Source organism: Mytilus californianus, unplaced genomic scaffold (genome assembly GCF_021869535.1).
Source record: "Mytilus californianus isolate M0D057914Y unplaced genomic scaffold, xbMytCali1.0.p SCAF_2, whole genome shotgun sequence".
NCBI lineage: Eukaryota > Metazoa > Mollusca > Bivalvia > Mytilida > Mytilidae > Mytilus > Mytilus californianus.
This window is the reverse complement of record NW_026262668.1, coordinates 140,127,521-140,153,898: the sequence shown is the minus strand read 5'-3', so window position 1 is coordinate 140,153,898 and position 26,378 is coordinate 140,127,521. Positions and strand designations below refer to the sequence as shown.

General features: G+C 33.0%; 1 protein-coding gene across 3 annotated transcripts in view; it reads right to left on the bottom strand.

Annotated features, from left to right (window-relative positions):
• LOC127731257 (integrin alpha-4-like) overlaps positions 1 to 26,378 on the bottom strand; it is a 71,182-nt gene that overhangs the window by 34,859 nt on the left and 9,945 nt on the right. For all 3 annotated transcript variants that reach the window (XM_052240286.1, XM_052240285.1, XM_052240284.1), the window contains exons 3-9: positions 23,911 to 23,999; positions 18,506 to 18,718; positions 15,649 to 15,706; positions 14,815 to 14,931; positions 7,571 to 7,683; positions 5,760 to 5,828; positions 141 to 281 (exon numbers count right to left, since the gene is read on the bottom strand). In XM_052240286.1, the coding sequence (XP_052096246.1) occupies positions 141 to 281; positions 5,760 to 5,828; positions 7,571 to 7,683; positions 14,815 to 14,931; positions 15,649 to 15,706; positions 18,506 to 18,718; positions 23,911 to 23,999 (800 nt within the window). The remainder of the gene's footprint in view (positions 1 to 140; positions 282 to 5,759; positions 5,829 to 7,570; positions 7,684 to 14,814; positions 14,932 to 15,648; positions 15,707 to 18,505; positions 18,719 to 23,910; positions 24,000 to 26,378) is intronic.

Below are 26,378 nucleotides of genomic sequence, written 5' to 3'. Positions count from 1 at the left end.
CGATGGACGTTTCATTCCCATGTGTTAAGAACTCAAAAGTCAGCGCTGCTGTACTGATATGAAATATCATTGATGCAGTGTGTGTGTAAATTTATTGTTAAAACAATGATACGATCTTTCCAAACTTTAAATCTACTTACATCTGTGTCCCCATAGTATATGTAGACAACGCCTGAATCTAGTACATCACTATATTGAAGAGGTGCTCCGATAAGTAAATCATCTAATCCATCACCATTAATATCTTCAAAGGCAATAGAACTACCAAATCCACTTCCAGACTGGAACAAAAAATGCATAATATAGTAGAGCATGTAGGCAGGTTACTGTGAGTTCATTTATTTTTGTGGGTAAAGGAGAAATTAAATGATTTCGTGGTTTTAAACAAGTTTGCATAAGCCTATAAAAAAATGTACTTCGTTAAACTAATAATTCGTAGTTCACAAGCATCCACAAAATCCACATAAATCGGTATAGCATGACCAATAATAAATGCAAGGTAATATAATCGGCCACTGTTTTGGTAGGGTTTGTATTTTTCACTGATCTGATAACTCAGGCCCTTTCCATCCGATTTTTACAGTATTTTCTAATGCTGTCTTGTTGCACCACTGTCACAGACAGCTGGTGGTAGTTTAAGAAAACCTGTTGAATCCCACAGCATTTATTTTGAGCATTTTTTAAGCCGGTTGCATATGAACCAGTGATTATCTGATGGCTGACATAATTAGTTTTTTTTGTATTTAAAAGAAAGGTGAAAGATATCAAAGGGATATTCAAACTCAAAAGTCGAAAAGAAACTGATAATGGCATGACAAAAAACGAAAAACGAAAAGTCAAATAACAGTACACAAAACACAACATAGAAAACAAAACACTGAAAAACAATAACCCCACCAAAAACTGGGGGTGATTTCAGGTGCTCCAGAAATGTAAGTAGATACTGCTCCAAATGTGGAACCCGTCGATTTGCTTATGTAATATAAATAAGAAGATGTGGCATGAGTGCCAATGAGACAACTCTACATCCAAGTCACAATGTATAAAAAGAAAACAATTATAGGTTAAAGTACGGATTTCAACACGGAGCCTTGGCTCACACCGAACAGCAAGCTATAAAGGGCCCCAAAATGACTAGTGTAAAACAGTTCAAACAGGAAAACCAACGGTCTAATCTATATAAAAAACGAGATACGAGAAACACCTATGAACCAAACCGACAAACGACAACCACTGAACAACAGTCTCCTGACAGTTAGTTAGTACAAGCCCGGTAATTATCTAGTATACGGTGAAACTGTTATTTTGCAAATTTTTGTCTTTGCTCTCTGATGGAAATTGGACTACAGTCCGATCCGTCTTACATCTTTAGAAACCAGAAATAGTTGTATAATCTGGAATTTTACCAATTGTGTTCTTTTCCCGATTGTGACATTTTAACTGAGAGTGGATTCGCATCCAGTCAATGCATGTATAGCAGGAGATGTCTACCCTTTCGACGCACCCGATCTCGCTCCTTTTAGGGTTCGTGAGATTTCCCCAGTATGTGTGTATATGACTTTAGTCGATTTATGAGATTTGAACAAGTACTGTTGCCTTGATTTGGCTGTTTTCTTCGACCGTGTTGCTTTTGGTTGCTTCCTTAGTAACTCCTCCCCCTTTTTCAGTGATGCGGTCAAGGGAAAATATGTGCATTCATAAAAGTAGATGATAAATGAATCAACTGCACTAAGGACAAAAGCAAACTCCCGGGACTATATACGAATGAAATATTTCGAAAGCAAACTCAAAATCAAGGGGACTTTACATTAACAAACATGTTGAAATGTCAACTCAAAATCAATGAGACGATAGAGAGTCAAATCAAGTGGCTTAACATGAACGAGACAGTTCACACGCGAACTCAAAATCCAGTGGCTTAAACATAAACATGAACGAGATAATTCACACACACACTCGAAATCCAGTGGCTAATACATGACCAAGACAGTTTACACGCAAACTCAAAATTCAGTGCCTTATACATGAACGATACAATTCACACATAAACTCAAAATCCAGTGGCTAATACATGAACGAGACAGTTCACACGCGAACTCAAAATCCAGTGGCTTAAACATAAACATAAACGAGACAATTCACACACACACTCGAAATCCATTGGCTAATACATGACTAATACAGTTTACACGCAAACTCAAAATTCAGTGCCTTATACATGAACGATACAATTCACACATAAACTCAAAATCCAGTGGCTAATACATGAACGAGACAGTTCACACGCAAACTTAAAATCCAGTGACTAATACATGAAGGATACAGTTCAAACGCAAATTCAAAATCCAGTGGCTAATACATAAACGAGATAGATCACACGAAAACTCAAAATCAAGTGGCTAATTCATGAACGAGACAGTTAACACGAAACCTCAAAATCCAGTGGCTAATACATGAACGAGACAGTTCAAACGCAAACTCAAAATCCAGTGCCTAATACATGAACGAGACACTTTACACGAAAACTCAAAATCCAGTGGCTCACATATGAACGAGACAGATCACACAAAAACTCAAAATCCAGTGGCTAATACATGAACGAGACAGTTTACACGAAACCTCAAAATCCAGTGGCTAATACATGTAAGAGACAGTTCAAACGCAAACTCAAAATCCAGTGGCTAATACATGAACGACACATAATACACGCAAACTCAAAATTCAGTGACTTATACATGAACGATACAATTCACACACAAACTCAAAATCCAGTGGTATATACATGAACGAGACACTTTACACGCAAACTCAAAATTCAGTGCCTTATACATGACCGATTCAATTCACACATAAACTCAAAATCCAGTGGCTAATACATGAACGAGACAGTTCACACGCGAACTCAAAATCCAGTGGCTTAAACATAAACATAAACGAGACAATTCACACACACACTCAAAATCCATTGGCTAATACATGACTAATACAATTTACACGCAAACTCAAAATTCAGTGCCTTATACATAAACGATACAATTCACACATAAACTCAAAATCCTGTGGCTAATACATGAACGATACAGTTCACACACAAACTTAAAATCCAGTGACTAATACATGACAGATACAGTTCAAACGCAAACTCAAAATCCAGTGGCCAATACATAAACGAGACAGATCACACGAAAACTCAAAATCCAGTGGCTAATACATGAACGAGACAGTTAACACGAAACCTCAAAATCAAGTGGCTAATACAAGAACGAGACAGTTCAAACGCAAACTCAAAATCCAGTGGCTAATACATGAACGAGACACTTTACACGAAAACTCAAAATCCAGTGGCTAATACATGAACGAGACAGTTTACACGAAACCCCAAAATCCAGTGGCTAATACATGGAAGAGACAGTTCAAACGCAAACTCAAAATTCAGTGACTTATACATGAACGATACATTTCACACACAAACTCAAAATCCAGTGGTGTATACATGAACGAGACACTTTACACGCAAACTCAAAATCCAGTGGCTTAAACATGAACGAGACAGTTTACACGAAAACTCATAAACCAGTGGCTAATATATGAACGAGACAGATCACACGAAACCCCAAAATCCAGTGGCTATTACATGGAAGAGACAGTTCAAACGCAAACTCAAAATCCAGTGGCTAATACATGAACGACACATTTTACACGCAAACTCAAAATTCAGTGACTTATACATGAACGATACATTTCACACACAAACTCAAAATCCAGTGGTGTATACATGAACGAGACACTTTACACGCAAACTCAAATTCCAGTGGCTTAAACATGAACGAGACAGTTTACACGAAAACTCATAAACCAGTGGCTAATATATGAACGAGACAGATCACACGAAACCCCAAAATCCAGTGGCTATTACATGGAAGAGACAGTTCAAACGCAAACTCAAAATCCAGTGGCTAATACATGAACGACACATTTTACACACAAACTCAAAATTCAGTGACTTATACATGAACGATACATTTCACACACAAACTCAAAATCCAGTGGTGTATACATGGACGAGACACTTTACACGCAAACTCAAAATCCAGTGGCTTAAACATAAACGAGACAGTTTACACAAAAACTCAAAAACCAGTGGCTAAAACATGAAGGAGGCAGTCCACACACAAACTCAAAATCCAGTGGCTAATACATGAAAGAGACAGTTCAAACGCAAACTCATAATCCAGTAGCTAATACATGAACGAGACAGTTTACACGAAAACTCAAAATCCAGTGGCTAATACATGAAGGAGACAGTTTACACGAAAACTCAAAAACCAGTGGCTAATACTTGAACGACTTAGTTCACATGAAAACTCAAAATCTAGTGGCTTTTACCTGAACGACACAGTTCACACACAAACTCTAAATCTAGTGGCTCATACCTGAACGACAGAGTTCACACACACACTTAAAATCTTGTGGCTTATACATGAACGACACATTTCATACACAAACTCACAATCCAGTGGCTTATACCTGAACGACAATGTTCACACGAAAACTCAAAATCCAGTGGCTTATACATGAACGACAAATTTCAAATACAAATTTGAAATCCAGTGGCTTATACATCAACGACACAGTTCACACGAAAACTCAAAATCATGTGGCTTACATGTATACCTGAACGACACAGTTGACACACAAACTAAAAATCTAGTAGTTTTTACATGAACAATACAGCTCACACGCAAACTCAAATTCTAGTGGTTTATACATGAACGACACAGTTCACACGAAAACTCAAAATCCAGTGGCATATTCATGAACGACTAAGTTCACACGAAAACTTAAAATATAGTGGCTTATACATGAACGACACAGTTCACACAAAAACTCAAAACCAGTGGAATATATATGACGGAGATTGTCTAAAAACAATGCGATAGATGTGCGAATCTACATTAAATACTATTTTGGTATACAGTGCCACAGTATGAATCAGATTCATTGAATTCTACTTTACAAAGTGTTTAAAACAAATATTACCTTTAGATTCCGCAGTACATAGTTTATAAACCAAAGAGTTCTATTCAATATTGTACATAGTGTGCTTATCAAATATGACCATTAAATGCGTCAGTGCATCATGTATAAACTCAATAGTACATTTTAATTCTACTTTACATAGTAGATATAAGAAGATGTGGTATGAGTGCCAATGAGACAAATCTCCATCCAAGTCAAAATTTATAAAAGTAAACCATTATAGGTCAAAGTACAGTCTTCAACACGGAGCATTGGCTCACACCGAACAGCAAGCTATAAAGGGCCCCAAAAATTACTAGTGTAAAACCATTTAAACGGGAAAACTAACGGTCTAATCTATATAAAACGAGAAACGAGAAACACATATGAACTACATAAACAGTCGACAACTACTGTACATCAGACTCCTGACTTAGGACAGGTGCAAACATTTGCAGCGGATTTAAACGTTTTAATGGTACCAAACGTTCTCCCTTTTCTGAAACAATACTATAACATCACAACATAGAAAGACACACTATAAAATATCAATTGGAAGGCTGAACTCAATCAAAAAACGTAAATTAACACACAATGAAAGATAGTGTATGAATGTAGTACCATTCAATTCTACTGAATAGTGTATAAACAAAATTGTACCTTGCATTATACTGTACATATTGTATACACTAAAAGGTACCATTAAATTCTACTTATATATTGAATAAACCAAATAGTACCTTTTCACCTGTAAACTGTTTCTTCAAATGTAACTTCTTGTCGGTCAGTTTTAAACAAAAAACAAAAACCTATAAAAAACACATTCACTTGATGTCAAGATTGCATGAAAACAGATATTGATATAAATAATATAAAGTATGAAATATCTTAATTGTATACATACAGTCGAGTGATTATTGTTTCTTTTGAAGTGCAATTAAAGTCATTAATACAAGATTGTCTTTTATAGCTTACTGTACGTTAAAGGTTTTGCTTATTGTTTATAGTAACTGTTGCTGACATCTACGTCCATTTTTATAACTACAGGTATAAAACCTTTGATCACAATCATTACAATTTTGAAGCAATATTTGAAATTTTGATATATTTACGATCCACACTGCGGTTGCACATGCTAAATTGAAAGATAGACTACATTAAACAGTATTTTTTTTACAAAAAAGGGGAACCGTAGATTCCTTATTTTATGTCCTTAAAAATCTGACTTTGTGAAGACCCTCACAGACTCAAACAAATAATACACCGAAGACGATATCATCAAAATTCTTAACCATTTTATCCACAATTTATTTGTTTAGTTAGGTTAATTAATATTCAGCGGACAGCCGGTATTTCAAACGATACTTTTTGTGCAACCTACTTGTTGAATTTATTTTTTTGTAATCATTTTAAACAGACCTAATGCAAAAATTTCTCAAAGACAAAACGAAAAAGCGTCTTGCCAAATTCATTGATATCACTTTCAGATATTTTGATGATATTCTGTCACTCAATAACCCTTATTATGCATCAGTATGTATTTTCTATATCATATCAAATACGAATAAAATCACTATTTTCCCTAGGGAAATTGTTTCAATTACTATTTTCCCTAGGGATAATAGTTCACCGGAAGCAAACGTATTTCCGCACTTTTTCATTTTTCGGGTGTTTCTAGTTTTGACGTTAAGTAACTTCGATATTCGAGATTTACAAATACCGTTTTATCAGACGCCAAAGCTGATATACTTTTGTATCTCTTTGAATAGGATTAATACTTTTTGTTTGATAGTTCGATATAATAAAACAGTTATTTCGGGATATAGCCATTTTTTCCCTCGACACGAACTTAAAAACAAAAAAATAGCCAGTGTCTCATTATAAAATAAAATGGCTATATCCCTCAATACTGTTAAATAACTGTATTATATATCAATGCGTGCTTTCAAATTATTAAAATTATAATGATACTTCCTAAACCAGAAGGTCTGATTGATATATGGATCTTTTTGATGATTTCAACTTTCCAAAAGTCAACTTCCCATTGATACGTTACGATCGTGCATGTTCATATCAAGACGCAAAAATGCGCAAACATAGTTATGAAGAAGAACCACTGAAATCAACATTAAAAACGGTCACCATCATGAATTAGTTGACTGATAAAATGTTTTCGTGTCTCAATTTACTAGCGACATGTGTTCGTAGTCTTAGGTCTTTAGAACTGTCGTCTGATCTGTGAATTTACCGATTAAGACAATTTTCTGAGAGTGGATTCGCATTGGGGTTGATGCTAGCATATAAGTAGCTGGAGACGCTTAACCTGTGGACGCACTCGGTCTCGCTCCTATTTCTGATTCTTTTCCGATTTGTATCTTTTAATGGATTTATACTATTCAAATTAGTTCCTTACAGTAATTTACTAATAAACGAATAAAATAGTGTTGAACACTAACGAAATCAGTTGAATGGGCCTGCAAAACATTGGATGAAAACGAAGGGACTTTTCTTGATAATCAGATCGTAAAGATAAAGAATGAAAACAACTTACTGCCCCTACTATTCCATTTTCCCATATAGAGTGTGGGGAACCTAATACAATAACTCTTGGGCAATCTGCATCAGATTCTGAATCTGAAAGCTGTCCTGTGCTCACAGAGTAACCTGGTATAGAAAGAGAAATCTTTATAATATTTTCACACTAGGACAGTCTAAATACTGCAGTGTTGATTGTATAACCTGGTATAAAATAAGAAATCTTTGTTATGTTTTCACACTAGGACAGTGTTGATTGTATAACCTGGTATAAAATAAGAAATCTTTGTTATGTTTTCACACTAGGACAGTGTTGATTGTATAACCTGGTATAAAATAAGAAATCTTTGTTATGTTTTCACACTAGGACAGTGTTGATTGTATAACCTGGTATAAAATAAGAAATCTTTGTTATATTTTCACACTAGGATAGTGTTGATTGTATAACCTGGTATAAAATAAGAAATCTTTGTTATGTTTTCACACTAGGACAGTGTTGATTGTATAACCTGGTATAAAATAAGAAATCTTTGTTATGTTTTCACACTAGGACAGTGTTGATTGTATAACCTGGTATAAAATAAGAAATCTTTGTTATGTTTTCACACTAGGACAGTGTTGTTTGTATAACCTGGTATAAAATAAGAAATCTTTGTTATGTTTTCACACTAGGATAGTGTTGATTGTATAACCTGGTATAAAATAAGAAATCTTTGTTATGTTTTCACACTAGGATAGTTAAAAAATCATTGTTGTTTGTATACACTATTTTTTATATTATTTCTTTTATCATTTTTCCGAATGAAGCATGCAAAACTACATAATACCTTAGTAGGTACTATGTATAAAAATTACGTAACTTTTGTAAAATTGATCAAGTTATGAGAATATAAGAAAAGAAAAGATATTACAATTAATTTGGCTAATTAAAAGCTGCTTCTAACAATTGCCACTTCTGATTTATTCGGGGGTCTCGGTGGTCGAGTGGTTTAAGTAGTCGAACTACTGTATCACTAGCCCACGGCTGTCATTTGGTATATCGAGAAAAATGATCGTGAAAGAAAAGAAACGGTGGTCAAGTATTGCGATTGGATCGTGAAAGATCTGGTATAGGATCGTGAATGAATTCTTATCGTGAAGACACAAGTAACGTCAATAAATAATCGAATCTAATTAATTATAATGACAAATATTGGAAAAATAAAACTGTCTGTCAAAATGGTTCAACATTGTGATCAGTTTCTGAGAAAAATCAAGTTTCAAAAGTACACCATTTTTACTAAACTACAAAAGGCAAATTGCTCCTCGAAATTTGAAAGAAATAAAAATATAAACAAACATGATTTTTATTTCATATTTTGAATTTATGAACTACTTTTCTCTTAAAAATATCGTTCTATATTACTGTTTAAAATGTGTTCTTAAAATTATTTTGTTTTAGATTATCAAAAACTTTGCACAAATGAAAATAAATGTAAATATTTGATATTTCGGATCGTGAAAGATCTGGTACCGCTTTTTGATGATCGTGAAAAGGATCGTGAAAGATCTGTTGACGCTTAGCTAGCTATAAAACCAGGTTTAATTCACCATTTTCTACATAAGAAAATGCCTGTACCAAGTCAGGAATATGACAGTTGTTATCTATTCGTTTGATGTGTTTGAGCTTTTGATTTTGCCATTTGATTAGGGACTTTCCGTTTTGAATTTTCCTCGGAGTTCGGTATTTTTGTTATTTTACTTTTTATTCGTTATGGCAAAAATCCACGAAAACGATCAAATCATTTTTTAAAGGGTTTACATGATATTTTATATTAGTAATTGGTATAGCAAAAGATTGGATTTGCATGACTTATTTTGCTTCACTTTCGTTTGTGAATAGGGCTATGTCTTATTGTCATGATTTTTTTATTACTTGCTATTGGCTTTAAGATAGCTGTCAATAACTGCGAATACTCTCAGATCTGTGCTTTGTGTCTTTTTTGGTCGTTAGAGATGTATAAATACACTACCACGTCCAGTCTGTGTTTTTGTTAAATGTTTTTCTGCTTTGTGTCGATCTGATGAGTTAAGCCCTTTTCAACTGATTTTTATAGTTTGTTCTTATGGTGTACTGATACATCACTGTTCCAGGTTAGGGGAGGGTTGGCGCTTTCAGACATGTTTATCCCCGTCACATTCTTTGTGTACCTGCCCCAAGTCAGGAGCCCGTAGTTCAGTGGTTTTCGTTGGTTCATGTCTGTCAAGTTGTTTTTCGTAAATTGTCTTTTTTTATAAATTAAGCCGTTAGTTTTCTCAAGTGAATTGTTTCATATTTTTCATGTCGGGTCCCTTTTATAGCCGACTATATGATATGGGTTTTTCTCATTGTTGAAGGCCTATAATTGCTTCCATCCACTTCACTTGAACTTTGGTGAAAGCTGTCTCATTGAAATTCTACACAGAGTCAGCCCTTAGAATCTATTACTCACGACCATCTTGTATTATTTGTTAAGTAGACACTGAATATTTATCTATTAGGTCTTGGTACTTTCCAAAGAACCTTTTGAGAAACAGGACGAGACGTTCGTTCACAAAACCCTGGCTTATTAATCTTTTGCTCAGATACTGATGACGTTTCTTTTCTATCTCAGGAATAGATTACCTTAGCTGTATTTAGCAAAACTTTTAGTAATCTTTGGTCCTCAATGCTCTTCAACTTCGTACTTTATTTGGCCTTTTTAGCTTTTTTTTTATTCGAGCGTCACTGATGAGTCTTTTGTAGACAAAACGCGCGTCTGGCGCAAATACAAAATTTCAATCCTGGTATCTATGATGAGTTTTTTTTACATATTCTGAGTAGCAGATGCAAGCTCCTGAATATCGTATGAGTTGAGAAATGTATAATCCATACGCGGATGAAGTTGGTAAATTGCTGCTAAAGTGAGGAAAATTTATAAATTCAAAATTGAGATTATTTCGTTTGTCATAGACTCGGGTATTGAGATGACCGCTGTAATCAAATTCGGGGTGTATATGTCTAAATAATGAGACTGAGGGAAGCTGTTTTTGTGGTGTCTGTAATTAATCTCTAGTTCAGGACTATTACTGAGACTCAATCAGAAAAGTTTGTATTGTTAATAGAAAAAATATCTTCAATAGACTTGTATGTTAAATTAAATGATATAGCTTCTTTGATCAAACAAAAACGTACACATTAATAAGAGGGGATGACCACTAGACCCCCTCTCGCTTCACTCATTTGTGGATACATTTTACATTATAGATACAAAGATATTTAATTTCCGACAATTTACGCTCTTGGGGGTCTTATTATCTTGGATACCTAGTTAGCATTGCCTCTTAAATGAAAAGAGGTCTACATATGGGTCTATATGTATATCTAATATATATATATATCACAAAAAAAAAGAGAAGAACGCATTAATTCTATGTAAGTAATCACACGCTTCAACCAATTACAAGTATATCAATTGGTAAAAGAAATGTTGTTTTCTGATCTTTAAGCCTGGTCACGCCTTGTCTTTCACGATCAAAATAATGCGTTGTCTCATCTTTCACGATCAATCTTAATTAAAAAAACAACAAAATTATGAATATGAACTTTTTCAAATTATAATATACTTTAATTTACTGAACTATCTAACACACAAAAGATTTAGTTTCAAATATATCACGATATTTTGGAATGTGACCATTATAGATACAAAACTTGATCTTTCTTAATGATTCTTATAGGATCGTGTGTCGCCTTTTGTGTTTCTTTAAAAGTACAACACTAAAACGTAGTGCATAGTAATAATAAGGAAGTTGAATTATTTTGCCAGACATATTTCTTATTTTCTGATTTGTTCCGCCTTTTGAAAATAGAGCAGATTTTTTCACATATTTTGAAGTAGAATTACACTTAATTGCATTCACGATCCGATACCAGATCTTTCACGATCCGATCGCAATGCTTGACCACCGTTAGTTATTCTTTCACGATCATTTTTCTCGATATACCGAAGGACACCCGTGTAGCCTGTCAACACTGAAATTGTGAGTTCGAATCCCGCAGGTGGCAGGTGCGCTCGACTCCAATCTTAATTGACTAGGATTGTCAGTTTTCCTACGGAAGGTCGGTGATTCTCTCCGGGCACTCCGGCTTCCTCCACCAGTACAAACTGACCGCCACGAAATAGCGCAATAGTGCTGAAAGTGGCGTTAAACACCAATCAATCAATCAATTAACTGATGCATTCTAATTTTTTGTGTAGGGTTAAGAAACTTACAAAGTATTTTTCGACACTTATCCATAATTTCAAATATTCTATCCCCGATATTTTTTGGGTAATATGTATCTACATTTGTATATATAGTATTCAAATAGAAACAAGATATTATTTACTATTTACCAATAATTCGTACACAACAAAAAAATACTTCTTGTGTGCTAAAAGGCAACACACTGTCATAATACTCAGTCTATCATGGATATCAAACATTACATTCCCAAAAGATATGAAAAGCTATTTAGCATTGGACTAATAATACCATAACACTCCACAAAATTGGTATTGATATTATACTTTCTTAAAAACTCTGTAAATATTAGGCATCTTAATACCTCGGATATAACCACTGATCTCTTTACTCTTTAAGGTTTACCTTTACGTTAAAAAACGGTGCGTAAGGAAGGACAGTCAGAAGTTGAACCAGTAGTGGACGTGCTAAAGTATTAATAACTTTAAACCTTCCAATATATGTTAGTTCTCTGTAAGCCCAAGTATGTAACAATGACTTAATACTGTTTCTCGTAGCTGTAAAATTATATACAGTTCTATACACTTTGGCAAACTTTGTTTGTATAACCTGGTATGTTCATTTTATAGCATCAGAATCTTATAGATTATTTCTAATAGACTGAACAGATCTAATTGACTGCAAGTGAACTGTGTGAACAATACTGAATATACACAAGTTCAGAAGTCTGAAAATGAGCTGAACGACTGAACAAGACTTAATAATATATTTTCAGTTGTTTAAGAGCTGTTTAGATCAAGAGTGCCGTTTTGGTTCAACATTGGTTTTGTAGTGTTATGGACAAAACATAAGAAACGATTCCTTGTTAAAAAGTAAAACTTCAATATATCGAAATTAAAATTGTTCCCTCTCAGCGATTATCTAATACTGATCAAAACAAATATATAAGAAACAAGAGCTAATGCAAAATTGGTGGATACATTAAATATTTATAGCATTCAAGGTTACTTATACTTTGCACGTGTTTAAAACTACCTAAAATGCGTAAAACAGCTATTTCAAATGTGTACCTAAAATGATATAAGTCACAATTCAAAAATATCAAGAATGTTCATCTTATTTTAATCTAAATCTAACAAAAGCTCACGCATTTTGACACATCGAATTATGTTTTGTGGAACGATCTCTAACAACTTAATATTTGATATATAATTGAACATTTTTACACAATTTCTTTTTTTTTATGTGTACCATAATTAATTGATAATTTTGATATTTGTGAGTAGGATACAAAAATACTGGTACCTTATCCCTGCGTCGTTAAACATTAGCAGTAATAACAATATCAATAAAGAATGATCTATATTTTTGAAAAAAGAAGAAGAAAAACAAATTAAAAAAATAAAAATCACAGAAATTTGGAGTTTTGGCAACAGCAAAAAAAATGTCTTACTGACAGCATTCATTACAGCTCACAAGGATGTTTTTTTTATTATTCTTTTGGATTATATTTTTACATGTAGCTAAGAGAAACATAAATGCAGTTATAAACATAGACAACACATAAAACATAAAACAAACAAAAAACAACATATAACAATATTAGATTTATAACATATATGGTGATGTGAATGAGGTAAACAAATGAAAATAAGTTAGGCAATACAAAGTACCTAGTATTTTATAATAAAAGGTTATTCTAGTATTGGAAACCAGGGATCCCAGCAGATATTGGTCACGTGAAAAAGGGTTATTTTTAAAAAATATATTCTTTCCTAGAATAAGAGATTCTTTTAGGTATTTTTTGAGTCTTGTAAAGTTAACTTGTTTTTACAAAGTTTTGTTCTATAAATATAGAATTTTGTCAGGAATGTTATTAAGTTTGTTTCTTTTCTTCTTATTATTTCCTGTGTTTCTCAATTTCCAAATAAAATGATATCCATCTTTAGTGGAATTATAATTTGTGTTTGGTGATAAATCCAATCACTGAGTTTAATACATGATAAATCAGATATTTCATAGCAAGTCCAAAATATTTGATCAATATCTTCAATAGCTTCATTGCAGAAAGTACAATTACCTATTTGTTTTATCTTAATTTTGAATAAAAATTCATTTGTGCCTATGATTCTGTGCATTATTCTATATTAGAACCAATGAAGTTTTGAGCTTTTTGTTGTGTAAAAAGACATATTTTGCATTTTTTTCCAAACAAAATTATTATTTAATCTAGGGACCATTTATCTTCACAGATAAGTCTAGTACTATTTGTTTTCTAATAAAACATTATACATATCTTTTGAGCTTTTATTTGATAAATAAATGTTCTATATTATTTGAAAGAATTGGTCAATGAATTTTACAAAGACTGTCTAAAGAGATTTTATTTTTGAGAGATTGTTTATATGATTTTATTGCTGATATTACACCATTGTAACCAAGAAAGTTAGATTTAATTTTATAAATATTTTGTCATTGTTCTCTAAAGACATTAATTTGACAATTTTACCTAAAACAATATAAACAAGAAAAACTACGACCTGATATGTGGCTAGTGGGGTTTAACATGTTTTTGAGCGCTCATCATCACCCTAACCTTGGACAGTAGTGAAACAGCACAAAATAAGAATAAACTGTAAAAAAATATTTGGAAATGGCTTAACTCGTACGATCTAGAATTTTGTTTTGAAACAACTAACTAAAGAAAAAAAAACAAAAAACAAAGAGGGCTCAGATATATTAAAAACTAGTTCAACGCCAATTACAATTAATAAATAAATCATGATCTTTCAGACTAAAGAACACAACGGATTAAGTGTAATGCTTATCTTAAGCAGTCTGCAAAAAAAAAAAAAAAATCTTTTTAGGTTTTTGTCGAATGTGGGATTATATAGATAACTCTAAAAGAAAAAAGGGGGAGGGGGGCAGGGTGTGTTCTTATTATCTCATTCATTTGTGATTGTTAATATGGATATATAATAAACTGATTAATGCAATGATGAAATAATGTCTTACCCATTAAGCTCCCCTGCTGTAGACCTTGCTTCTGGGCTTCCTGGGCAAATTCATATTGGGTGAAGCTATCAAAAAACTTCTCAATCGTTTTATTACCAGTATACTGTAAAAAGCCACCTGTTGGTATCAAAAGTGTTTTTAATAGTATCATTTCAACTATATATAAAAAACCCTTTATTGGTAAAATACATCTTGTTATGAATCTATAAAATACTTGTATGATTCCTACATCAAAGAGCAAAACAATGAAGGTAAATACCTTTATATAGCTGACATTCCTTCACCTGGTCATCTCCAAAAGGTAATTTTAAAGCGCTGGTGTAATGAATTGGTGTAACAATAAAGGTAAATACCTTTATATAGCTGATATACTTTCACCAGGTCATCTCCAAAAAAGTAATTTTAAAACCCTGGAGTAATGATACAAATATCCGTAACATTCATAATAACCTGGTAATATAAATATCTGTCGAAACTCACTTTAAGTAATTATCAGAGAAATATCACTCCTGAGTTCTAAAATATATAATGCCATACATCCAAGTATGTAAACCGGTGTGCTTTTCTGATTTATCAAAGGAGAACTTAAAAAAAGTTACAAATCTTGTCATACTACTGATGATATCAACCGGCAGCGGTAAGTGTACAAAATATGACAGATTTGTTTCAGAAATAACTATTTATACAACATGATATGGAACATTATTAAACACGCATTACTTAATTGTAAAAGGAATAATAAAACATAACATTTAATATTGTTAAAAATATAACTGACGTGTGGCAGAAATAAATGTGTATATGTCATAAAATAGGAATATGTCATAAACAAACCTTTATTTTCAAAGAATCCTGGAGCTCCTATTAGTATGTTTAACAATGAATCTTCATACTATTCAATAGAAATATAAACAATCTTAGTCAGCACAGGCATCCATAAGGGCAAAACTTTAAATCGAATACAAACTAAACTATGGGAAGATGAACATTTTGTTAGCAGACAGGTAAGTTTTCTACAAATAGATAAACATGACACAGAACATCTAACTGTAGCAGAGCAGCTCATACTGAGTATGCAAATCGGTTTTACAATATGGTATATAAATGTTTTGACTTTTTTACCGACGCTTTCAGCAGTCTGTACCTATGCTATTCATTTTCAAAATTATCTATTTAGTTTTAATGCAGACCATGGAATCAAATATTTTTCGTTTTGCGGCCGAATGGTCGAGGGCATTGGACACGATTTTACAGAAAACACTGATGATGTTTTTCCGGAGCACCTGAGATCACCCCCATTTTTTGGTAGGGTTCGTGTTGCTCAGTCTTTTGTTTTCTATGTTGTGTTTTGTGTAATGTTGTTTATCTGTTTGTCTTTTGTCTGTTTTGGTCCATTTCCTTTTGAAATAAGTTTTTCAGCCAAACTTGCAAACCAAATCTTTGTATCTATGGAAAAATTTAGTAAAGTTTTTTACTAATTTGTGGTAACGAAAATCCTGACTTAATAATTTATTTATAAAACATAGATTACGCTCATTGCAATCCAAAAACGTCACTACAGATACGGGCATAGCGAACGAGTTGGGATATATAAACACCGTAAGATAGTGCAACAGGTACATCACCGTCCCAAAAAGGAAAATAACCAATAGGGAAAGAAAAAATCATCCCTTTTGTCGTAAATTTTTGTGTAGAGTTTCTGGTGTAATACTGAAATATCTAAATCTATGAAAGGACAGTTATTGCTGTCAATATTTGATATATTTAAAGTAAGTTCCTTTGGGTAAATTTCAGCAGTATATTTAGAGAATTTTTGATAGTCTGTCTGTTTATGTACAATGTGTTTGTTTAGATGTATGTGTTGAACATATTTAATAATCACGGTTTCAAGAGACAAAATGCATAGGGCTAGCTTTTCCATTCAGAAACAGATCGTTATAATATTTGTCCTTAAATGTAACTATAGTTGAAATTGAGCGCAATGCTAAGGGTAAATTGTTACATAAAGTTATATATGAATAATAAAATGTTTTCTTCATGAAGCTAGATTTTGTTTTAGACACCTAATCATCTTAGAGAAAATTCACTTACTCGAGATAATATCCCATAAATGATCTGTAGTGCAATTGTTTATAAATTAATACGTAAATTCACCTCAACGATAATCAGTTTGATTCTTCATAATAGCCAACCGGAATAACCTTAACGGTGCAAATTGTACTGCTCCAGATGCGCATTTCGACAAGTAATGTATCTTTTGCGATACTCGAGTCCAACATATTTGAAAAAAACGAAACATAATAGCTGATAAAACCTTAAAGGATAAAAAGTAAATCGAAACCCGGAAAAGAATCATAGCGCGAGTGATACACTACTGGATTTAAAATTTTCAAATTTAAGAGGTGATACATCAGGTTTTGCGTTTGGAATAATTCTTAAAGCATTTGTTTTTTACTTTGCATAACTGTTACAAATTTGAAATAGATGTCTCATTTCATATTGTACAACAATGATAAAAACAGTCCTGAATCCCTGTCTTTATTAACTTCGAAAGGTTTCTATTGTTGGTTAGATTGATTACGACATAATTCAAATCGCCTTTAAAACGAAAGGCTTAATTCAGTGAGTAAATGTTTAAAATGGTTTTAAATGAGGATTTTCTAAATGCGACACATCATTCATTCAAGTATACATGTTTTCCTTCTTCATTAAATCGCTTGCGTCATTATGCTATGTCTTAGATAGTTTTATTCCTTCACTCATTCGGTTTATAAAAAAATATGTGAAAATAACCTCAGAGGGTCTCCGCCTTTTTAGTTGTATAAACGATATCTACTCATTGTAGTGTTGAAAATAATAAAAATAATACTTTAGTAATTTCGCGCGTCCGAAGCGCTTTTCTTGTTTTATTTAAACAGGAACGCTCAAACACAAACATTTAAAAGCTATGCATGTATAAATCTGTAGAAATGTTAGCAGCTACATAGGTATAAGAAGATGTGGTATGAGTGCCAATGAGACAACATGACTAACAGGGACCGAAATAGAAAATCCAAATTTGGAGGGAGTTGAAACCTAAGTTTATTAAAGATTTTTTTTAATTTGTTAACAGGGAGTATAACTTTATTGAATAAATTGTTCGAATCTATACTTCTCGCTTGAAATAAAGCTAGAACTTGAAAGTAAAAGGCGATTGTAAAATAAAAGAAATAACTTTGTTTTTTTATGTTGAATGATTTGTTTTAATAAGATAAAAATTTCATACTCTGCAAAACAATTATAAACGATACTAATGGCACACAAATAAACCCCTCGTCAAAAGACAGACAAAGCAAGCTCTAAGGAACAAGACAAAACAAACAATAGCTAACACAATGATACACATAAAAGTAACACAAACCCTATTTAAAACTTGAGGGGATTCCATGTGCTTCAGAAAGCCAAACAGTTTCTGCTTTATTAGACTAGTGTTTCTGGTGACAAGTTCAAATCTTATCATAATTATAGGTCTTTTTAACTTTTAGTGATTCGAGCGTCACTGATGAGTCTTTTATAGACGAAATGCGCGTATGGTGAACAAAATTTCAATCCTGGTATCTATGATGAGTTTGTCAATTATCCGTTACAATTCTTGTTAAGCAAGATTCAGATGTTACAATACTTTAAATATCTTTTTGTCTTATGTCCTTACCTTTTTGTTAGATATTGAAAATCCTATCTGAGCAACTTCGAAATTTAATTGATTTGAATCTTTATCTGTGTATTTGGCATCGAAGAAGCTGTTTTTAAATTGTTTCGTTGTAAAGGATTGCAAATTTCTATCTATGTTAAAGCACCTTCCAATAGGATGGACAAACTTAACGTTTGCCAGAGGAATCATATTCTTCCAGAGAGGAGCACAAGTCTACAACAAATAAACAAAAATTGTAAATCTAATTAGTTTAAGAAGTAACACATTATGATGTTTTTGTATTGTGTATTTAATTGTTATACACTCTTTTTTCTTTTTCATGTTCTGTTATCTGGAAAAAAGAGTGTATAACAATTAAATACACAATACAAAAACATCATAATGTGTGTAAACTTCAATAAACGCACGGAGTTTTCAAGCTTTTATGAATTTTGCATTATTTCATGTCATAAGATTGAAAATAAATTAAAGCCGAAAAGAATTTAAAGATAAAAGGTTTCTTTAAAAAGTTATAATACATATTTTAAATAATCTAATATGGAATATATGTATTTGTTTTGGGATACAAATTATAGATAACTTCCAAGTCTCAATTAAATCAAAGGTTTTTGCTAGCCATTAAACCAGGTTCAACCCACCATTTTTTCTTTAAATGTTCTGTACCAAGTCAGGAATATGGCAGTTGTTATCAAATAGTTCGTTGCTATGTATGTTGGCGTTTGTTTTTGTTGCACTTCGGTGTTCCTGTTGTTCCTTTGTTTTTCTCTTATAGTTGATGTGTTTCCCTCGGTTTTAGTTTGTAACCCGGATTTGTTTTCACTCAATCGATTTATGACTTTTGAACACCGGTATACTACTGTTGCCTTTATTTTTTTCCATCCATTCATATATATATAAATTTATACGTTCAGTCTAGGTGGTCGTGTGGTCTAGAGTACTGGACACAGTACAGGCGGTGTTGTCTCGATATCCCAATAGCATGAGTTCGAATCCCGGAGATGGAAGAACAAATATTTGCTTCCGCAAATTTGCAGATTTAACATTGTTGTGCTGGTATTTGGAGTAATTATGAATATAATATGTGTTTTCAGCCGTGTATCACCTTCACTGGTGATCCAATTAATGGATCTGTCGTAGAGTTGTCACTTGTTTAGACGTATTTATCAAAATTATGATTTCTGTGACTGTATCCTACGACCCTTTACGATAGATATTTAGCTAATCTGCAATCAATTCAACTATGTTGAACGAATCTATCCCATCGAACTAGAGATAAAAGATACTACAGATACAGTTAAGTCTGCCTCATATCTTGACTTACATCTAGAAATTGACAATGAGGGTCGATTGAAAACAAAACTTTACGACAAAAGAGATGATTTCAGCTTCCCAATTGTGAACTTTCCATTTCTATGTAGCATCATTCCAGCAGCGCCTGCATACGGAGTATATATCTCCCAATTGATACGATTATCCCGGGCTAGTGTTTCCTATCATGATTTCCTTGATAGAGGATTGCTGCTCACAAGGAAGCTATTAAGCCAAGAGTTCCAAATGGTGAAGTTGAAATCATCCCTTCGTAAATTTTACGGACGCCATCACGAGTTGGTTGACCGTTATGGAATGACCGTTTCACAGATAATATCGGATATGTTCCTTATGTCGTAACTACAATACCCTTCCCTGTTCACGAATGTGACTTACCGAATTAGACTATTTACCGGATTTGTAATTACATAAGCAACACGACGGGTGCCACATGTGGAGCAGAATCTGCTTACCCTTCTGGAGATCACCCCCAGTTTTTGGTGGGGTTCGTGTTGCTTAGTCTTTAGTTTTCTATGTTGTGTCATCTGTACTATTATTTGTCTGTCTTTTTATTTTTGGCCATGGCGTTGTCAGTCTGTTTTCGATCTATGAGTTTGACTGTCCCTCTGTTATCTTTCGTCCATCTTTTCTCTTCCATCTTCATGCCTAATATATCATGAACTGTGTTACAACTCTAGATTTTACTGACGAGGAAAGGTAACAGTAGGCCAACGAAAGCTGAATTATTAGTGCAGTCTAGGTGGTCGAGTGGTCTAGAGCGTTGGAAACAGTGCAGGCGGTGTTGTCTCGATATCCCAATAGCATGAGTTCGAATCCCGGCGAGGGAAGAACAAATATTTGCTTCCGCAAATTTGCAGATTTAACATTGTTATGCTGATATTTTGAGTAATTATGAATATAATGTCTTTTTAGCCGTGTATCACCTTCACTGGTGATCCAATACATGATCTGTCGTAGAGTTGTCACTTGTTTAGACGTATTTATAAAATATACACAAAAGACCATTATTTAACTCCGAAGCGTCAATATCAAGTGTAAGTGCGTTTTAAACAAATTATTGTTTTATGACGATAGTTTTTTTATACATCATGGGAAAACAACAACATGTCAGGGAAAATTTGAATGCTAGTAAACCATGTATGAACGGACACCTATGTAAATGAAATTTAAAAAAGTAACTTAATAGTAAATAAGCAATATTTAAAAAGCCTCGTTTTCAATATAACTTGCATAGGTTATTTGATGTTCTTACCAATAAGTCTAATATATACATCTCCACTTCAATGGAACTTCATAATATGAATTGTTGCTAAATAATAGGTGAATCGCCTTATAGTGGAACATTCAAAATAAATGAGAAATATTAAAGGGCTGAGAATAATTCCGTTTCGGTCTATCTGTCCAAGATTGACGAGTAAAGAGGTCCAATAGAAAGTAAATGTAATAGTCAACATTAATATAGAACGAAACCTACATAATTGCAAGATATATAAATTAAATTCAAATCTCGTACATCGATAAGAAAAAGACACATCAAGGTAACATACAGAAAATCACATGAACTCCAAAAGGAGAGAGACCGGGTGCATCGTACTTTGTCGTTTATGATTAATTTCTTTATATCTCTTTTCATAGAATTGTTATAGACTGGTTTATCTTCTTAATCGATGAGATTTAAACATCGGTAAATAAATGTGGCCTTTTTTTATAGACTGTATTTATCGTTCCCTATTTGGAGAATGTATCATGTTTTCTCTATTCTCTATAACGCAAATCATTTATTTCTTTTGTTCTAGCCTGTTTCTTTGAATCTTACTAGTCTGAGAGGCGTTAAACTACCATGTTTTTGTGTACATGTATAACTTAACTGTGACATACCGTTATGCTTACAACTTTCAGATCGTCGTCTGTCTATTTCTCAGGAGTAACATGCTCTCTGTCCCCATCGTATGGCATTTTGCGATAGCGTTGTTCTTTTTCTCGACTTATGTGTTTTAAATGTTCCCTTGGTATCTTCCACCTCTTTTTACATATCTCAACTGATACATTACGATAAGTATACAATACATGAAACTACAAAGATCTAAGAGAACACTGGTCTCTCTTGTACGGTCATACATGTTCACTAATTAAAGGCATCAGTAGTATACCGCTGTTCAATAGTCATAATTCGATTAAGCGAAAACAAACCGGGTAACAAGCTAAAACTGAGAGAAAACACATCAACTACTAGTTTTAGAGGAAAACAACAGAACAACAGAAGCACTGAACTAAAACAAAAGCAAACTCTAGCATACATAGAAACGGACTCTCTGATAACAACAGCCATATTCCTGACATGGTACAGGACATTTTAAGAAAAAATGGTGGGTTGAACCTGGTATAGGAACTTTAATTGATGGATGTGCTCTTTACAGAATAAATAATTAGACAGAGCTATGAGAAAAAACAACAAAAATCGACACTTAATCACAAGTAAAATAGAGGGGAAAGATACCCACATTAAAATTCATAAGTCGAAAATAAACTGACAACAACATGGCTAAAAAAAAAGACCAAAAGACAAACAACAGTACATAAAACACAACATAGAAAACTAAAGACTGAACAACACGAGCCCCACCAAAACCCAGGGGTGATCTCAGGTGCTCCGGAACGGTTAGCAGATCCTGATCCACATGTGGCATCCGTCGTGTTGCTCATTTAAGTACAAACCCAGTGATAAGTCTAATCTGGTAGGTCATATTCGGGAAAAAGAGGACGGGGTTGTGTTTACGACAATTGGAACATATCTGTCGTCATCTGTAAAAAATATTTTACAATGCTCAACCAACTCGAGATGGCGTCCGTAAAATTTACGAAGGCATGATTTCAACTAAACCACTTGGAACTCTTGGTTTCACAGCTTCCTGGAGCGCAATACAAGCCCTGGAATATCGTATCAGCTGAGATATATATTCCGTATGCAGGTGCTGCTGGAATGTTGGTACATAGAAGTGGAAATTCACAATTGAGGAGCTAAAAATCATCTCTTTTGTCGTAAAGTTTTATTTTCAACCGACCCTCATTGTCAATTTCTAGATGCAAGTTAAGATATGAAGCAGCCTTAAATGTGTCTGGTGTATCGTTTATCTCAAGTTCGAAGGGATAGATGCGTGAAACATAGTCACGAAACTTTGAAATATTTAGTGAAAGAACTTCTTCTACATAGCGCTAAGTAAAGTTGAAGGATAATGCTTGTATCTTTTCTTTCTTCCTATGAAGCTGCTGTATGAAGTCAGTCTCATATGAATAAAAGAACAAGTCGACAAGAAGAGGAGCACAATTGGTTCCACAGGAAAGTCGATGGTTATTTAAAAAACACGTTCTCCACACGTAATAAATATGTTGACGATCAAGAAATCAAGTAAGTCATGTGTCCGATAATTTCCCATATAATGTATTATAAACAGCTATTTATAAAACAAATCTAGTTCCAAACCTCAAAGGCAAAATTGACCTCAGATAAATTTGGCTATATTTTTTTGTTACCCTTAGAGTTGTCTCATTGGCACTCATACCACATCTTATATCTATATAACTCCTCAATTTTTTAAGTATTTACATATCCTTGGATTTCAAATGTTTGGGTTTGATATTACTGATGAAGATAAATACAGAAAAGCTCTTCGAACAAACAAAATCTATAAAGTGTTATTTCCATTATCAGCAGTAATATGCTTTCTGCCCCACCATGTTGCGTTTAAATATCCAAATTAAAACGTTACGCTCGTGCATGTTCACACTGTTTGGTTTTCATAAGCTGGGATGTGCTTTTTACAAAAAACCTGCTCCAACAGAATTATGAATAAGAACGACTGAAATCGACTATAAACAAAAAAACAGCATCACGAATCGGCTGACCAGTATGATACGTTTGTGTCACTGCGACGGGAGTTTATATCGTCCTTTTTATTTTAATTCCTGTTCAGGCTTATTCCAGATAAGAAGAAGATGTCTAGGGTTTAAAAGTCTGTTTTTATCAATGTCCATAATTATTGCAGTTTTTCTATGTTTGGTAACTGTGGTTTACTTACAATTATGGTGTCATCAAAAATAGACATTGCAGCTCCAAGTAATTCGTTATCTTCCTCGTACCCAGGAAGGCTGGGCCATCTTATTTTATCTGTAAAGTATATAGTTTGTCGGAATGAAATCGATCGGTTTATAACGTTTGATTTTGTCATTTTTTATGAAATTCCTTTTTTGAACTTACCTTGGAGTTCGATATTTTTTTACTGCAGTATTAATTTTTAAAATTTCACTAATGAACCTTAAAACCTAGGGAATATGAGTGTTAATAAGATTAGTTTGTAATATGTTTTGATGAGATGATGTTTATTTTAGCTGATCGATTGAACCTCCTAAATGACTGCCAACGTTTAATTGTAAATTTTTCACAGTAGATGGTAATTATATGATAGTCTCAGTAGAGGGGTGTAATAAGTTAAAAGATATGTTTGAGTCCGAGGAAAGCTGTTAAACAGTGTTGGTTCGCAATAATTTATGAGGATATCACAATGTTGGTCAGCCACTTGTAACAACCAAGAATTATGTGGACAGTTCGGCTCAGGTACTGACATGAGTTATAGCAAACGTTTCTTAAACAAATTCCCCAGTGAAAAATCCAGAAATTATCAAATAACAAAGTTCCACCTCCCTCAGGGAAAATTGACCAAGAGGGATTTGACTATTCTTTTCGGTCCCTTGTGGTCACTTAGCTTCTACTGATCGTATGAATATATCAATGGCTTTCGGATATTTAAGATTGATCGTTCCTGATGATAGTTTATCCAGAAAAACGCTTCGGACGCCAGAAATTCATTAAGTGTTATTTTTACTTACTAGAACCGGGTCAATACCATTGCTGGTGGCCTAATAGTCCACAAGGTTATCACCATCGCATGATGCAGTGCTTCGGTAATAAATTTATTTATAACATTCTTTTCTGAAAATTCCACCGAACTTGAAATTCTTTTTTATGTCTCTTTCGGTCACTCAGCTTCAAACGTTTTTAAATGTGTATACATTTTTGATTTTCAAATATTTAGATTAGTTTTCTGGTGGAGGTAAATCACAACATTATTAAACTTTTATATCATTTGGTATCTTCTCTACTCTTTTCGAATAACTGTACACATACAAAAAAAATAAAGATTCTGGGGATAAAAAGATCGTCTCCATTCCGTTTGATATTTTTATAATGATCTACGTTAAAATAGGAAGAAGACAGTAAAAGGACAACCAACAATCATAATTTGAAGAAAAACCAACAATACCATGTAAAAAATGACAATCGACAGTAAACAAAACCCTTGAAATGTTCAATAATAATTTGTTATGTTTCAAACAATTTTCAATATGTTGCTTTTGTCTCAGGTTCTAAATTTCACTTGACTTGTCTTTTAAAATTTAAAACCGATAAAAGGCAAGTAAATGGAATTGATAACATTTTAATGGTTAGCAATTTTTCATTTGAAAACCTTTTTTAACACGCTTTTATAATATTGTAGCTTAAAATTTGACTTGTCTGAATTTAATGTATCTTTTTTAGGATCAAATTTCGATATAAAAGAAATTCAGAACATATTATGACTACAATGCAATTATACTGGTGAAAATATCTGATTGTTTATAACTTATGATTTACCACTTGTTTCATTTAGAAGATGTCTAACCACTACTTCCTGTTTGCTACTACGTTTTATTAATAATATCACTGGTTATAAATTTCATACAAATTAAATAGAAGAGATGTTTAAAGAAATAATTATTTGTAGGAAGTAATTTAAAATAATACTTGAAGGATATCACCAAATTCGGAAATTAAAATCCACTATGGAAAGGATATAATGACTTAAAATACTTCTATTATAAACCATGGATCAAAAATGAAAAGTAGCGAGAATGCTGTATGACTTTGTTCTGAAAACCATTCATTATGTTACACTCACAATTTTAAAGTTTTCAAGGTTTTTAGAGAATTTGATGTTTGCTTTATCACCATTACTGTTGAAAGGAAAAACACGAAAATCTCGTGTGTGTAGGATTTGATTTGATTGATATTTTACAATAAAACTTATGATTCATAAATATAAAAGCCTTTGGTAAGTGCCATTTAATTAACGTAAAGATTTCTTTAGTTTAAATACAAACTTTGCAACAACAATCCATATATACAATATTTACAATCATTATGTTCTGCATAATAGTTAAATCGAACATATCCAATGAATTTATTTGCACAATAGTCATGATGGTCAAAGGCTTTCAATCTTTACTAAAATTCTTCGTATGGTAGTTTTACATGCCCACTTGGTGATTCTTAAATTATTTAATAAATAAACTTGATTACGGACTCTTAAGGATTAATAATATAAGTAATAAGAAGATTTTCATTATCTATCCAAAAAATTTTAAAAAGAAATTCCCAACAAAACCTTATATTCTAAGTTATAAATTCATCTGTTTGTCCTGGGTGTATGTAAACTTCCATTTACAGGCA